Raw genomic sequence first — 13,042 nt, forward strand, 5'->3', positions numbered from 1 at the left:
AGTCTTGGGTTAATTTTCCTGGCACGTGAGCGAGTTACCAGGAGTAACAAGTTGTTGTGTGCCAGCCTCTCTGGGGGTGCTTTCAGCTTGTGGCTAACATAATGTAACCCGTAAAGAGAGGACCTGTTCATATACCCAGGACTTTACCTTGACCTTTTTTTGCACTCTTCTTAGGAGGACTTCTTGAAAGCATGTATGTTTTACCATAACAAAAACCTTTGTTGCATTTCAGTATAACAAAAGCTATTTAGTAGCTGTATTTTCTGTTTTGGGAAAGTGGTTTTAACTCTCAGGCCTTTGTATAAACTTCTGTAACTTTAACTTAAAGCTTGCCATCTATTCCATGTGCACATGTTCTGAGAAACAATTTCCCATTCCAGAAATCAATTGCTCTCCCCTTCTTCCCAGTTGAATGACCTGGATGTGCATGTTAATTCTGTGATAGGATTTATCACCCTTAAATTTAGCACCGTCTTCCTTAAAGAGGCAGGGTTCCTATTTTACGTTATTTTTAAGGTCACTGTTACTTGAGGATCATGAGCTATTACACCTTCATCAAGCCAGTGAAACCATTATTTGGTCTAATGTCTTGCATGCAGGGGAGAATGCTAAGCTCTTAGAGCCTCTGGTTATTTTCAAGATAAGCCCATCCTGGCAGATGATCAGTCATTAAAACTGCATGATGGTTTTTAAATTAAGACAGCAAATACGGTAGCAGTGTATGCTAAAAACATAAATGAATGCGTTGGGGAACTTAATAGTTGGCTTATGGGTGGAAGAAAGCTTGTTTCAAATACAAGAGGAGAAGCATAATTGTTTTTTGAAAACATACACTTTAGCTGTGTAGGAACTGAAACTTCTTTGCCTTTAATAGTAAATACAGTATCACTGTGAACAAAACTTGCATATGGTTAACCATACACGAATTGCTCGACTTCTCAGTGCCTTTGAAAGGCAGCATTGATTCAACTGTGTAAGGTCATCAGACAATATTTTTTTTTCCTGCTTGTTTTTGTTGTTGTTGTCGTGTGGAGCTGAATTTCAGTTAGATTCTGAGCTGGTGGTGTGTTCTTGAGGAAAACTTTGTATTGTTCAAGTTGTACATTTTCTTAAGGATGAGTTCAGGGTGTTTTATGTTTCTGTTCCAGTGGCTGGTATGTTTGAGTTTTTTCCTTGTTTAGGGAGCCAGGGATGTTTTAATTCTCCTTTTTGAGAAAGTGTGGTAGAAATTGGGTGAATTGTGGTGAAGGAGGTGGCAGACCTGGTTACCAGAGTCTTACTATTTAACTTTTTGAGGAGGAAGAGAATAATTTCTATTATTTTTTGTATCTGACTACATGTCTTCTGTAATTAGACAGTAGGAAATAGAGCTACTAATATGAAGGCACTTCAGCAGGGTGCTTTCTTACTGTCTGGAATATCTTGGTTGACTCAAATCTTCATTAAAATCAAGGGATTTAATGTGGTAGTAGCTGGAGGCTCTTAACTATATGAGATTAAAAGAAAGCTTGGAAGATGGCAGAAACAATCTAGATAAGACACTTGCAGTTTACCATCACTGCAAGGAGTCATGTCACAGAATTTGTGACAGATGTTTTTAGGTCAGCATAGGCTTTTCAGATTTTCTAGACTGATTTAAGGTCAACTGCTGGCCATGTGGAGTGGCAGATGAGACTATCTGAACAAACAATACCTGCTGTTGGATGGAAGATAGCTTTCCAGGAGCACTTTTAGTAAACAACTTTAAAATTATCTACAGTCTAGACTTTGTAACTAACTTTGTAAACCACATTCCTGTGCATGAATAAAAGTAATTGGTGATGGTTGTCCTCATCTAGTTTTTACTTCTAATGTGGGATTTCTTTTTTTCTTCCCTCCCTGGCATGTATCAGAAGCCAAAATAAAAACCTAAAATGTATTATTCAAAGAAGTAGCTCCCTTAATGTGCATGTAGGATTGATCATTTATCTCATACCTCTATAGCTGGATAATATGCTTCCAGAGGAGATGGTGAACTAACTTAACAGCTTACTGCAGCTGAAGGGAGTTTGCTCCCATCACTAATCTTGTGCCACAGCTGATGCACATCAGGCCCCTCCAGAAGCCATTTAACCTCTCTAATACAGGCATGTTATTGAGTTAAAGCAGCTCACAGAAGGGTCTGACAAGTTCCAGAGCCAGTGTTGAGGGATGGATGTGACTGGGAGCAGAGGAGGGGAAGGGAGTAGTAAATGGCAAGGAGGTTGCAGGGAGAGAGGCATCTCTCCTTTTCATTGTCAGCCAGCTATTTTGCTGCCCGTCAAGCTGCAGATGTAGGCTTCTGAGAACCTGGAAACATACTCTGTCTGTCTCTTGTACCATCGATTGAATCAAAACTCAGTTTTAGTGCTTTGCTATGACTATAACATAAACACTGACATGCGGATGCTATGAGAGATCACAGCAATAATGCACACAAGAACTCCCCAGGACAAAAATAAATCTTAAATTTAGGATAAGCAGGACTCCCTGTGCATGATTTGTAGGCTAGGGCAGAGTTTACCAGACTAACCCCTTTCCAGACTAATGGTATCTCTGAAAAGAGCAGGCTGTACAACAGTTTTGATAATTTACTGATGTGAAGAAAGAAAGAAAAAAAAAAAAGCAAACAAAACCAAGCATTTAATGTCTCATAGTACATGTGCTTCTCTCTCCATGTCAGTGTGAGGGCTTCATTCTGCTCTGGCAGATCCCTCCACCATTGAGTACAGCTGCATATTGCACAGTAAGTGTAACTGGACAGCAGAGACTGAAGGCTAAACTTCACACTGTGGAATGTGACGTAACTATCGCCAATCCTTGCCATGTATCCATCTGTGTCTGTCAGTATTTCTGTTTGTCAGGGAATTGCGTAGAAGTGTAGGATCCCCCGCCAAGTTCAGTTTACTGTGAGGAGAGTTGCAGTACTTTATTCTGTAATGCTGTTGTCCTCCAAGCATTTGAAAGGGCTGTATGTGAACTGCTTTAAGAGGCTGTCAGAGGAAAACTTCATGGTTGTGTCTCTGGCTTTTGCATCTTCCTGGGGTAGCTTTTTCAGGAAAAAATAACAATATTTAATTAGATATTAAAAAATATATTGGAAACTTGTTGCAAATGTTTGAGATGATTTATTTTGTACTGACAGGGAAAGTATGTTTTTTGAGCTTCCAATCTGTGCAGCTGAGAGAGTTTTTGTGGACTTAAATTCTGGTTCCTGCTGCTGAAGCAGGGATTATGTTAGGTTCTATGGCTTTGTACAGAAGGTCTTGGGTAAACAATTATTTTGAGAAAGGAGAAGTATCTATCTTTTCCTTCCAGGAGAAAGACCTATAAATATAAACATAGGAGATAAACGTACTGTGGCAAGATGTTTTAGTCCCCTGGCTAGTGATGTGGCAGTGTTTGTCTCTCCAGTTATGTACTAGTGAGGTAGCTCTGTGATTGTGAACTATCCTTCCCAATCTGTATTTTGTTTGGGCCTCCCCTGAAAAAAATAATCTTTTAACTGAATATTCTATGCTTAGAATTGGATTGATGACCTTATAAATTCGAAAGCATTTGATTTGGAGGCAAATTTCTATGGTCATGCAGTTTTAATGTTTAATAACTTCTGCTCAGGAGGAACTTCCAAGTCACATTATTTGTATTTATCCTTTGATTTTGTGGCTACTGTTTGTAATGATCAGGTTTTTGTAAATGGTAGAAATAGTCTGTTGGGAATTTCAGTATTATGAAGTGCAATGATCAAACGAACTATTTTCATCAGTTATAAACACCATCTATAGTGGAAATGGCCAGAGGCAATGAATATCCTTAGAGTCATGGCTAAAGTGGATTGTAACTTACAATAACTCTGTTGATGTTGGATGGAAATTTTTGTCTTCCTGATTTCCTGCCATCATACCTGATTAAGAATCTAGTACCTTCCCAAAGACCTCAGATCAACCTACCTTTCAAAGAAAGTAACAGTGGGTTTTAAAGAATTTTCTAAATCACACGTCTGTTGACCAGCCTCTAGGAAGCGAAGTTGAGGCAATTGTATTCCGATCACGTGCATGGGATTGTGTGCAGACCATTTTCTGGGGTGTGGTTTGATGTATGGATCTTTATATTCTTCTAAATGGGATTAAGTGCCTTTGTTCCTTTTTTTTTTTTTTCTGCTTTAGGCTTCCTCATGTTTTGTTTCCTTTTTTGTTTTCTTCCTAAAGTGTCTTTTCCAACAACATGCAGCCATTCAGGGACCGTCTGGTAGTAGAATTCAGGTGTCATTCTCTGACCCCCCCATACAGCCTGTCAACAGGGTTATTTTATTGAGGCATCCACTGTCTACTTGGAACCTGCATGATCTCCTATGGTCCTTATGGTATTTAGGGTATTTGAAGAAAAGCAGTTATCTTGAACTTCAGATGTATAGTGTAAATCTTGATAGATAATAAATTGAAACTGGTTTAAAAATCATGCCACAGGTTGTCAGACGACTAAAGCTAAAAGCTCCAGTGTTGAAGCAATTATGGTGGCACAGTTTATTTTATTCACGGAATTGGAATAAACTGTTGCTATATGATTTTATTGTGGTGCAGAGTTGTCTGGCTTCTGTTGTATTGGAATAGTTAAAGATGGTCAAAGACAACGCTTTAAAAAGTTAATAACACTATCCAACAAATTTTCCCAAATCACTTGGTTCCTATGGTACCTCTAATGTTCCCAGGACAAATGTGTGTCAAGCAGGGATTGAGCGAATGAAGACAGGTAGTGCTGATACAACAGAACTGGCTTTCGTGTTGCCTTATTTATTGCCATTGGTGCACATAATTTTCATCTCTTGCAGATGTCTTTGTTTTATGATTCCCCTTATAAGTATGGAAAATGGATGTATGTGTAGAAGAAAATACTTCCTTTGGTTTTGCTTTAAATGATAAGAGTAACAAAGCAGATTAATGGGCAGGTTTTTCATTTGAGAGAACATGTCTAATTGAGATAGATCACATTGCTAATGAAATGGACTGGTGATGCATGGCAGGAGAGATACAATCTCTGTTACTCTAATGTCTAACTAAAAGTGTCTAATGCAGGGGTTTCTTTGATGTTTTGGGGAAGGTAATAAATGATTTGATTATTTTGTCTGAATTCCTGTTACTTGCTTTTAATCTTAGGTCTTTAGTCTGTTTTAACCACTGTTAGGAGTATTCAGATGCTGTCTGCTGGTTTTTGAAACTTCTAGGTAAATGTTGCTTAATTATACTTCGTTTTATTGAAGTCAGCTAAATACACTATATTAGCTGTGCCTTGCTGCTGGGCTTTTGCAACTTGTAGTATAGTTAAGTTTGTAGTGAGGAAAAATAAGAGCAGGTTTGACTTCTGTTTGAGTCTGGCTATCAGCTTGGGGCTAGCGTCAGAAAAAGCTGTCCTGCCTGCGTCAATTCCTTAAATTAGGCTTTTTGGATTTTATCCTCAGCATGTCACTGTTATTGCTTTGTTGCTATGATACAATACTTACTCATGCAATCTGCTGTAGAATATTACAAGATCTGAGCTGAAATGTTATGTAACTTACAAATGTTTTTACAGCTGCTGTTCATTATTTTGCAGAGTGTAACAATTCATGTCTTTGTAGTTATCTGAGTGAATAAGCATCTTACAAGATTTTTATTTTTTAAAAAATAGTTAAAATTGCAGAATTAACATTCACAAGTATTAATTGTTCTTTGAGTGAGTAGTAATTGCTAGCTTTTTCAAAAGCTTGCTGAAGTTGTTTTGCTCAGTTAATAGCATCATAACTGTCAGGGGAAGGGAATACAAGACGATATTGTGGTGTTTGAACTTTCAGGACAGAGCGAGCAGTTGAGATTAGTGGAGGTGTTTCAGTCCATTTTAGTAATTACTTTTTGCTTATGGAGACGAAAGAATTCTATCAGATAATTACTGAATATTAAAACAACTATTGACTGGTGGTGTTCCAGCCACTAGACGGAAGATGTTTTGGTAAGAAACCTGAGGAACTGGCATTGAGGTGTTAAACATATGAAGTTTGTTTAATTAGAATAATCCTAAAATAATGAGAAGCATGAGATATTTTTGTGATTTGTTCACATTGTAAAGTGATACTTGAGATATTTTGAATACTCAGTGTTACAAGGCAGTTGTCTTTTTCTTGTCTTGATGATTTCCTTATGATGGAACTGCAGTGAACGAATGAAGCTGAGGGATTAGTAGTCTGGCTATAGACAGGTCTTGAAAATTCTTCAGGGGGGAGAGAATTCCTTGTTTGCAGATAAAATCTGAAATGACAATTTTTCCCCAGAACAAGTGAAATCCCAGCTGACTGATAGATGAGGTGATGCTATGTTGCTAGAGTGGCTTAGAACCCCAACAAATATAAAAACAAGAACCAAAAGCACATTAAACCAGCTTTTCAGTTAAAACCATGGCTGCTTTTGTTGTGGTTGTGCAACTTTTGAAGAGTTAAAATATTTTAAGGATGTGCTACATTGTCGAAGTGTACTGCATTTAGTAATCCCATCTTTTTTAGAGCTAATGTGAAATACTAATGGAGGAATTTTGCTTATCAGCTTATAGAGAAAATGCACTCTAAAATGAAAATGCCAAGTCATAGCCAAACATGTCTTAATAGGCCAAAAAAAAAGCTGGAAAACTTTACATGTCTTAGGATTGTAATAAGTTTAGACCAAAGCATGAAGATTCAGGATTAATCCTTTTGAAATATTGGAGCTGATTCTTAAGGGAGACATTCATCACATGATGTCAAAGTATGTGAAGTACGTGAAGGCATTGGGGTAAAAAGACAAGGTTCCTTCAAAGCAGATTTAACAGCTTTTAAGCAGGTTACATAATAAAGGATTAGGGAACAGAATGAGACAAATCGGATGAATGAACAGTTAGTATGATGCACTGCTTCTGTGTATGACTTTTGATGAGGGAGAGTTGGTAGTTATTAGTGTCCATGTATCTCAAAGTTAATCCAGAAACTCGTTTTCCGTAAATATATTTACTTCTGTATGTTTATCTATTATTTCTTGTATGAAACACAAGTTGTGAGTGGCTGGTCTTTCATTCTAGCATACTTAAACAGATATTCTCAGTTTTGACATTATTACTTATTAATTTGCGAACTAGAAAGCATATTATTCCCCATAATAAAAAACTGATAGCTGTACAAATTTTAGTCAACAAAATAGATGTAGAAATCCTGGGTTTGCTTCTACAGACTTAAATGTTTGGTGCGTTTTTTGTCTTTTATAGATGCCACCTTCAATGAACAGCAAGATCTTTTCTGTCAGAAGTTGCAACAGTGTTGTGTACTCTTTGACTTCATGGACTCTGTTTCAGACCTGAAAAGCAAAGAAATTAAGAGAGCAACACTGAATGAACTGGTTGAATACGTTTCAACAAATCGTGGAGTGATAGTTGAGTCAGCTTATGCTGACATAGTGAAAATGGTAAGTAGAATGCTTTTGTTATATTTTGAATTTGAATAAAATATCTGAAATTAATCAGTTTACTACTCTGATGGCATCTACCTCAGAATTGCTGTTGGTTATTCTGCTTATACAATATAATTCATTAATGATAATTTGGCTTACAAGATTGTTTAGAAAGGCTTGTAAAAACAAACAACTCGTAGGTTTTTAATTATTAGCTGAAATATGATGCATTTGGGTTAATTAAAATGAAAGAACTGGTACATTGCAGATGCTTGCAGTCTGGGTAAGCTTTGAAGTTGTTCTCATTCAGAAAATGGCAATATTTCAGTGCTGCCTCTTTTCATTTATTTAAGAATGGCAGTGGTGTGACAGGAGTTTTCTGGTAAAGATTCTTGCGGGTACTAGTGTCAACAGAAAGGTTGCTCGGTGTAAGAAAGCAACTTTGCTTTGTAAATACTTTATAGGGCTGTTTTGTTACTGTTTTGGCCTTGAAGAGTTGTGGTAGAGTAGTCTAAGTGGTTTGCTTGAGTTGTAAACCACAGGATGACTTGTACTGTGCAATTTCTACAAATGGCTTGTTGAATAAGCAACAAAATATTTGTGGTTGTTATCTGCTGACTTTCCCAGGTTTTTAAAATGCATTTTCAAATGCTGTGTAAGTGGTGTTTTAGACACGCCCATACACTATGTACAAGGAATGCCACTGAAGGACATTTGACAATAATCTGAAATATTATAAAATAGTTTTTGCTAGAAATTCGAAATGTAAAAAGAATGTTTAGTGCCCGTGCATTTAAGCTAATGATTCTCTAAACTTTGGTTAAGTTTACATAGGCACAATGCTGACTTCAAAAGTAACTATCAGGAACGTAAGCAGGCCAGTTCAAACATATGGCCTATGACTTTTGTAGTTTTCTATACAGTGCAAGCTATTTTTTCTTAAGATTTTGTTCGGGTTTGTTTTGTTTTCTTTTTCTATGAGCAGCTGATATGGAAGGTCAGATGTGTAATGTTAAGAAGCATAGAAATTTTGCCATTATGCTGAAGGGGCAGGATTATTGAAACCCTTTTAATCGTTTTGGCTGTTTCACCAGATGCTTATTAAGTTTCACAAAAGATCTAGGACACTGGGGTTTTTTGTGTAGCTTTGCTTTCTCAAGGACCTGTGTTTCTGTCCTGAGTGTTTTTTACACAAGAAAATAAAGGACAGAGTATGTTCACCTCTTCTTTTGGCTGCTGGTGGCAGCAAGCCTGAATCCTTGCAGTATTTTCTTACTCTGTGTGCCCTCTCTAGCCTCTTGTTGGAAGAAAGGGTATACAAACTAGCTTATCATACTTGTTGAAGGGAGAATTTATTTTGTATTGGAGTTTTCTTTTCTTGGAGATAGGGTGTTGCTGAGCTGTTCTTTTGAGGTTATTGTTGTGGTGCAAATGATTGGGCTGTGTGGATGCTTGTTTTTCTATTCATAATAAATTTTCTTGCCCTTTTCTCCCCTAAAATGACAGAAAAATGAAGAAGGCCTTAAATGCTCAGTGAGAGCTTGTTCAGAGCTTGAGACAAAAGATCCCTCCAAGCCTGAATAGTATTTCTAGTCTCCCTGGCAACTGGCAGCAGAAAAGGTCTTTGCTGTGAATTAGGACGAAGTACCACGTTTCAGAAAGAGCTCTGGATGGGTCTCTTCCTCCAAACAACATGTGTGCATCAGGCTTGAGGCCTTTCTTTGTAGTAAAACTTCAGTGAGACTTAAAAGATTTTATTTTTTTTTAGTCTGTTCAGTGTTATGACATTAAAAGAAAAAGCATTTTGAGTTTTTTGCAGTTTGAAGGATAGTGTTTTTGTGATGAAAAAGTAGAAAATGACCTTAGTGAAACCCAACTTGTCATTTGAGTAGCAGAGAAGGATGAACAGACAACAAAAATTCCCTGAAAAAATCCAGAGTGGCATCAGTGTCAGAAGCACAGCCAATTTATTTCCAAAAAAAAAACTTTCCCTAGGCTTGGGACACCTTTCCTCCAGCTTGCAGAGGAAGCAGCCCAGTTTCCTTGGAGTCGCCTGAGTCTTGGGGAGGCAAAGTCAACAATCCCTTACAGATACCAAGAGGAAAAAAATGTTGTTCCAGACCAGTGCATAGGCAAGGTCTGTGCAGGTGAGGAGGTCTCCCAGCATTCCTTCCCTTCACATGGCCTCTGTTACCATGATAGCTGCTGAGCCAGTACCACACAGTAATGGCTCATGTAGTTGTCCCTGCTCTGCTTGGATCCTGAGGTAGGGAGCACTGACTGAAATTATACTAATGTCTTTTCAAGCCACCAAGGATGGAACAGGGTCATAAAAAAAAAAATTATCTATATTTGTTTAGGCAGATGCAGAGGACATATGCTGTAGGTTATTTTTTTTTGTGCCCCAGGCAGCCTGATTTTCCTCTAATTCCTTTGCCAAAGCCTTTGAATTAAGAAGTGAGGAAGAGTTTTGCTTCTAAATAGTTTCAAAGGGCTGGCATAGTGGTCCATTCACCTCCTTTCTAGGTTGTCTAAAATGAGTGTCTTCTCTGTTTGGAAATTCTCAGTTGAAAGTACTCTGAAGCTAACATCAAATTAGGCTTTGGCATTGTGAATATTTTAAGTTTTAAAACTTCCTAGGAAGTTATAAGGCTCTGGCCTTTATCGGGTTTGGGAGCGTAACAGAAATGTTCCTCCAGTACATATTACTTCTCCATCTCCTTGTGTCTGCCAGCTCCCCGTATTCATCACCAGCATATAAAAATCCAGTGTAAATGAGATTGTCCTAGCAGCTTACACAAGCTGTGAATTCAGAATTTAAAAAAACATCAGGCATCCCTATCCACACACTCAGAAATTAGAATTGAATTTACTGTTTCTCCAAATGCTTAGCTCCTTGGGAAGTGTCAAGACAATAAGGGACTTTTTTTCTTTTCCATTTTTTTTGTTTGTTTGTTTTAGTAAAATATAATTGCTGTATCTTAATACATTAGCTTGCACATTTTAGATGTAACTTTCACAAAACTGTGAGATTTAATTTAGAAAGCTAATGCTGGGTTTCTCTGGAAAACTATTTAGCTATAAAAGCCTTTTGTGACTTGTATTTCTCAAATCATAGTTTTGGGATAAGACACCACTTACGAAGGAAGAGGGATGTTTTAAATAGTATGAGAGGATATAGGGTAGAGAAGAATTTACCCATTGAAAAACAATGGAGGTTTTAACCCAAACCACATTCTTTGTCAATACTATTATCAAAACATTAGAAAGAAGCAAATGAGGCAGGAAGCAAAAGTATTTCAAACATAAAGAAGTAAATGAACCATTTTTTTAGAGAGACAGGCTAGTACATAAAAATGGTACACAGTTTAAGTTTCATGTCTTCTCAGAAGACTGATAATGCTAGTAGAAGTACTGAATATTCAGAAAATCATAAAATTAGTTTTCTAAAGATCTGTCTGAGAGGCTTGCTTATTTGTTTCTCCTGCAGAAGTATGCTCTGTAGTTATACTTTTGTTTTGGACTTGAGACCTTTTTGTTCTGTGACTGGTTCAGTTCAGCAAGATGTGTCTAGAAATAAAAGGATGCATTTTCAAGAGAGGTTACCAGAAGACTTGTAAGCAGAGGTAGGAAAGTCTCTGTAGGGGACTGATTTTTATGTTGGATGTTTTTTGTTGAATATGTAGTAAGAGTGGACAGTATCCAGTAACAGAACCAGGATTGTTATCTTGGTTTTTGGGCTTGATTGAAATTCACATTCTCTGACACCTATTTTCCCCTCCCTCTCTCTGCAGCCAGTTTCTCTTGTGCTCCAGAATCCCAAGTCCCTTATGTTTACAACATTAAAGGACAACTGTACTGGTTTTTTGTTGTTTGTTTGTTTTTGTTTTCTGCTGTGCAGTAAACTAGAACACCATTGCCCTTCTCCTCTAGCTCACCAGCATCTGCAGCTTTACCATGTAGCAGCAGGAGACAGTGACAGGACATAGAATGAAGCGCGCAGGAGGAAATGAAAAGTCAGTTTATGCAATAGCTTTATATCTTGTTTAATGAGGTAGCTGATTCTTCTATGCAGAGCCAGCTGGGTGACTTCAGGATCTTTTAAAGTCCTGAAGATCTTTAAAGTCTGAAGTTCCTTCAGACGCCTTTGGAGACTATGGAAGCTGTGCAGTAGCATTTGCTGCAGACTGTCAGACATTTTCTTTTGTGTTTAGTAGGCTTGGGTGGTTAGCAGCTATTTCAAAGAGATTTGAGCAAAAAGTCAAAAGAGTTTGAAAGATGATTGGAAAAGTTGGGATAAATGTATTCCTGAAAAAACAGTAGAAAATACAGAAATTAAGTCAACTTCATGTTCTCTTTTTTAATATTAGAGATTTAAAATCCAGTGTGTTACATCTGGCAGAAGAGATTACATTTATTTTTCTTCTGGCATCTGAAAGATTGATCTTCTACCCAGAGTTCTGTGTACTTCAAAATTCCCTGAAGAAGCCTTTTTAACATGGCCCTTTTGAAGTTGATTTGATATGACTATGTCACTTGGTAGCTATTTTTCTTAGTTTCTTTAAAGCTGCTCTGTGTTAAATCAAAAAGTTACAATTGTTATGTATTTCTGAATTCCCAAAACCTTGAAATCTGGTAATTATGAAAGGTGAAAAATTGTAAACGGTTCTTCAGTTCTTACTTGAAAGTGAGAAATATCTTGAAATTAAGTCAAGTGACGAACTCTAACGTTAGATTATTTTGGGGATTGTCTGCTTTACACGTGAAGAGAGCTCTGTTTAAATCATAATTGGTTAGTCATACTGTTTTGTTGTCTTATATAAAACCTCAGCTCCTGGTGTCACATAGTTGAAAACTGGTCATTGTAAGGGGAAACTGAAATTTTCTTTCAACTTTCTTCATGGTGGTTTCAGAGAAGAATAAATATGCCCATGTCTTGCTACAAACTTGTAGAACAGTTGAGACAAAAGTTACTTTCTTATTTTCATTGGCCTGTTTCAGATTTTTGGCTGTTTATTTTTTTCAAAACTGCTAAATCCAAAGAGTAAAAGTGATTTATTATGTTACTTTTTTTAAAAATGGTTTAATTTCATGTAATTTTACGATAAAAGCAGTACCTTGCTGAGTGTGATCTGTGGAAGCATAAGAAGTGATACAATTAATTTTTTTTCTCTTGCAGATTAGTTCTAATATTTTCAGAACACTTCCACCTAGTGATAACCCAGATTTTGATCCAGAAGAAGATGAACCAACTCTCGAAGCCTCATGGCCCCACATACAGGTATGCGATTCCTTTATTTTCAAGCCCCCATGTAAGGCAAGAACTGTGCATGGATAATTGAGTCATTTTTTGCCTTTGGTAAGAGTGCCAAAATTGCCTTTATAGTACAATTGAGTTTCTCTACTTGGGAGGGGAAAAGAGATGCTTTTCTTAATGTGTATGAATATGGCAGAATGTAAGTCTTCCAAGGTGCTTAAATACTCTTTTTTTTTAATGGAGCGATTGCACTGTTAACGTGTGGTGGTATATGTATGTCTTAAAAGTACATGGCTATTTTAGGTAATTATGTTCTTTACTCAAA

The 13,042-nt window shown here is 37.1% G+C and overlaps 1 protein-coding gene across 1 annotated transcript in view; it reads left to right on the top strand.

Moving 5' to 3' along the window:
* Window positions 1-13,042, top strand: part of PPP2R5A (protein phosphatase 2, regulatory subunit B', alpha) — a 40,456-nt gene that overhangs the window by 10,275 nt on the left and 17,139 nt on the right. Inside the window, exons 2-3 of the mRNA XM_010077149.1 lie at window positions 7,279-7,475; window positions 12,640-12,741. Of these exons, the coding sequence (XP_010075451.1) occupies window positions 7,350-7,475; window positions 12,640-12,741 (228 nt within the window). The 5' untranslated portion in view covers window positions 7,279-7,349. The remainder of the gene's footprint in view (window positions 1-7,278; window positions 7,476-12,639; window positions 12,742-13,042) is intronic.

The sequence above is a fragment of the Pterocles gutturalis genome, unplaced genomic scaffold (genome assembly GCF_000699245.1).
Source record: "Pterocles gutturalis isolate BGI_N339 unplaced genomic scaffold, ASM69924v1 scaffold21523, whole genome shotgun sequence".
Classification (NCBI taxonomy): domain Eukaryota; kingdom Metazoa; phylum Chordata; class Aves; order Pterocliformes; family Pteroclidae; genus Pterocles; species Pterocles gutturalis.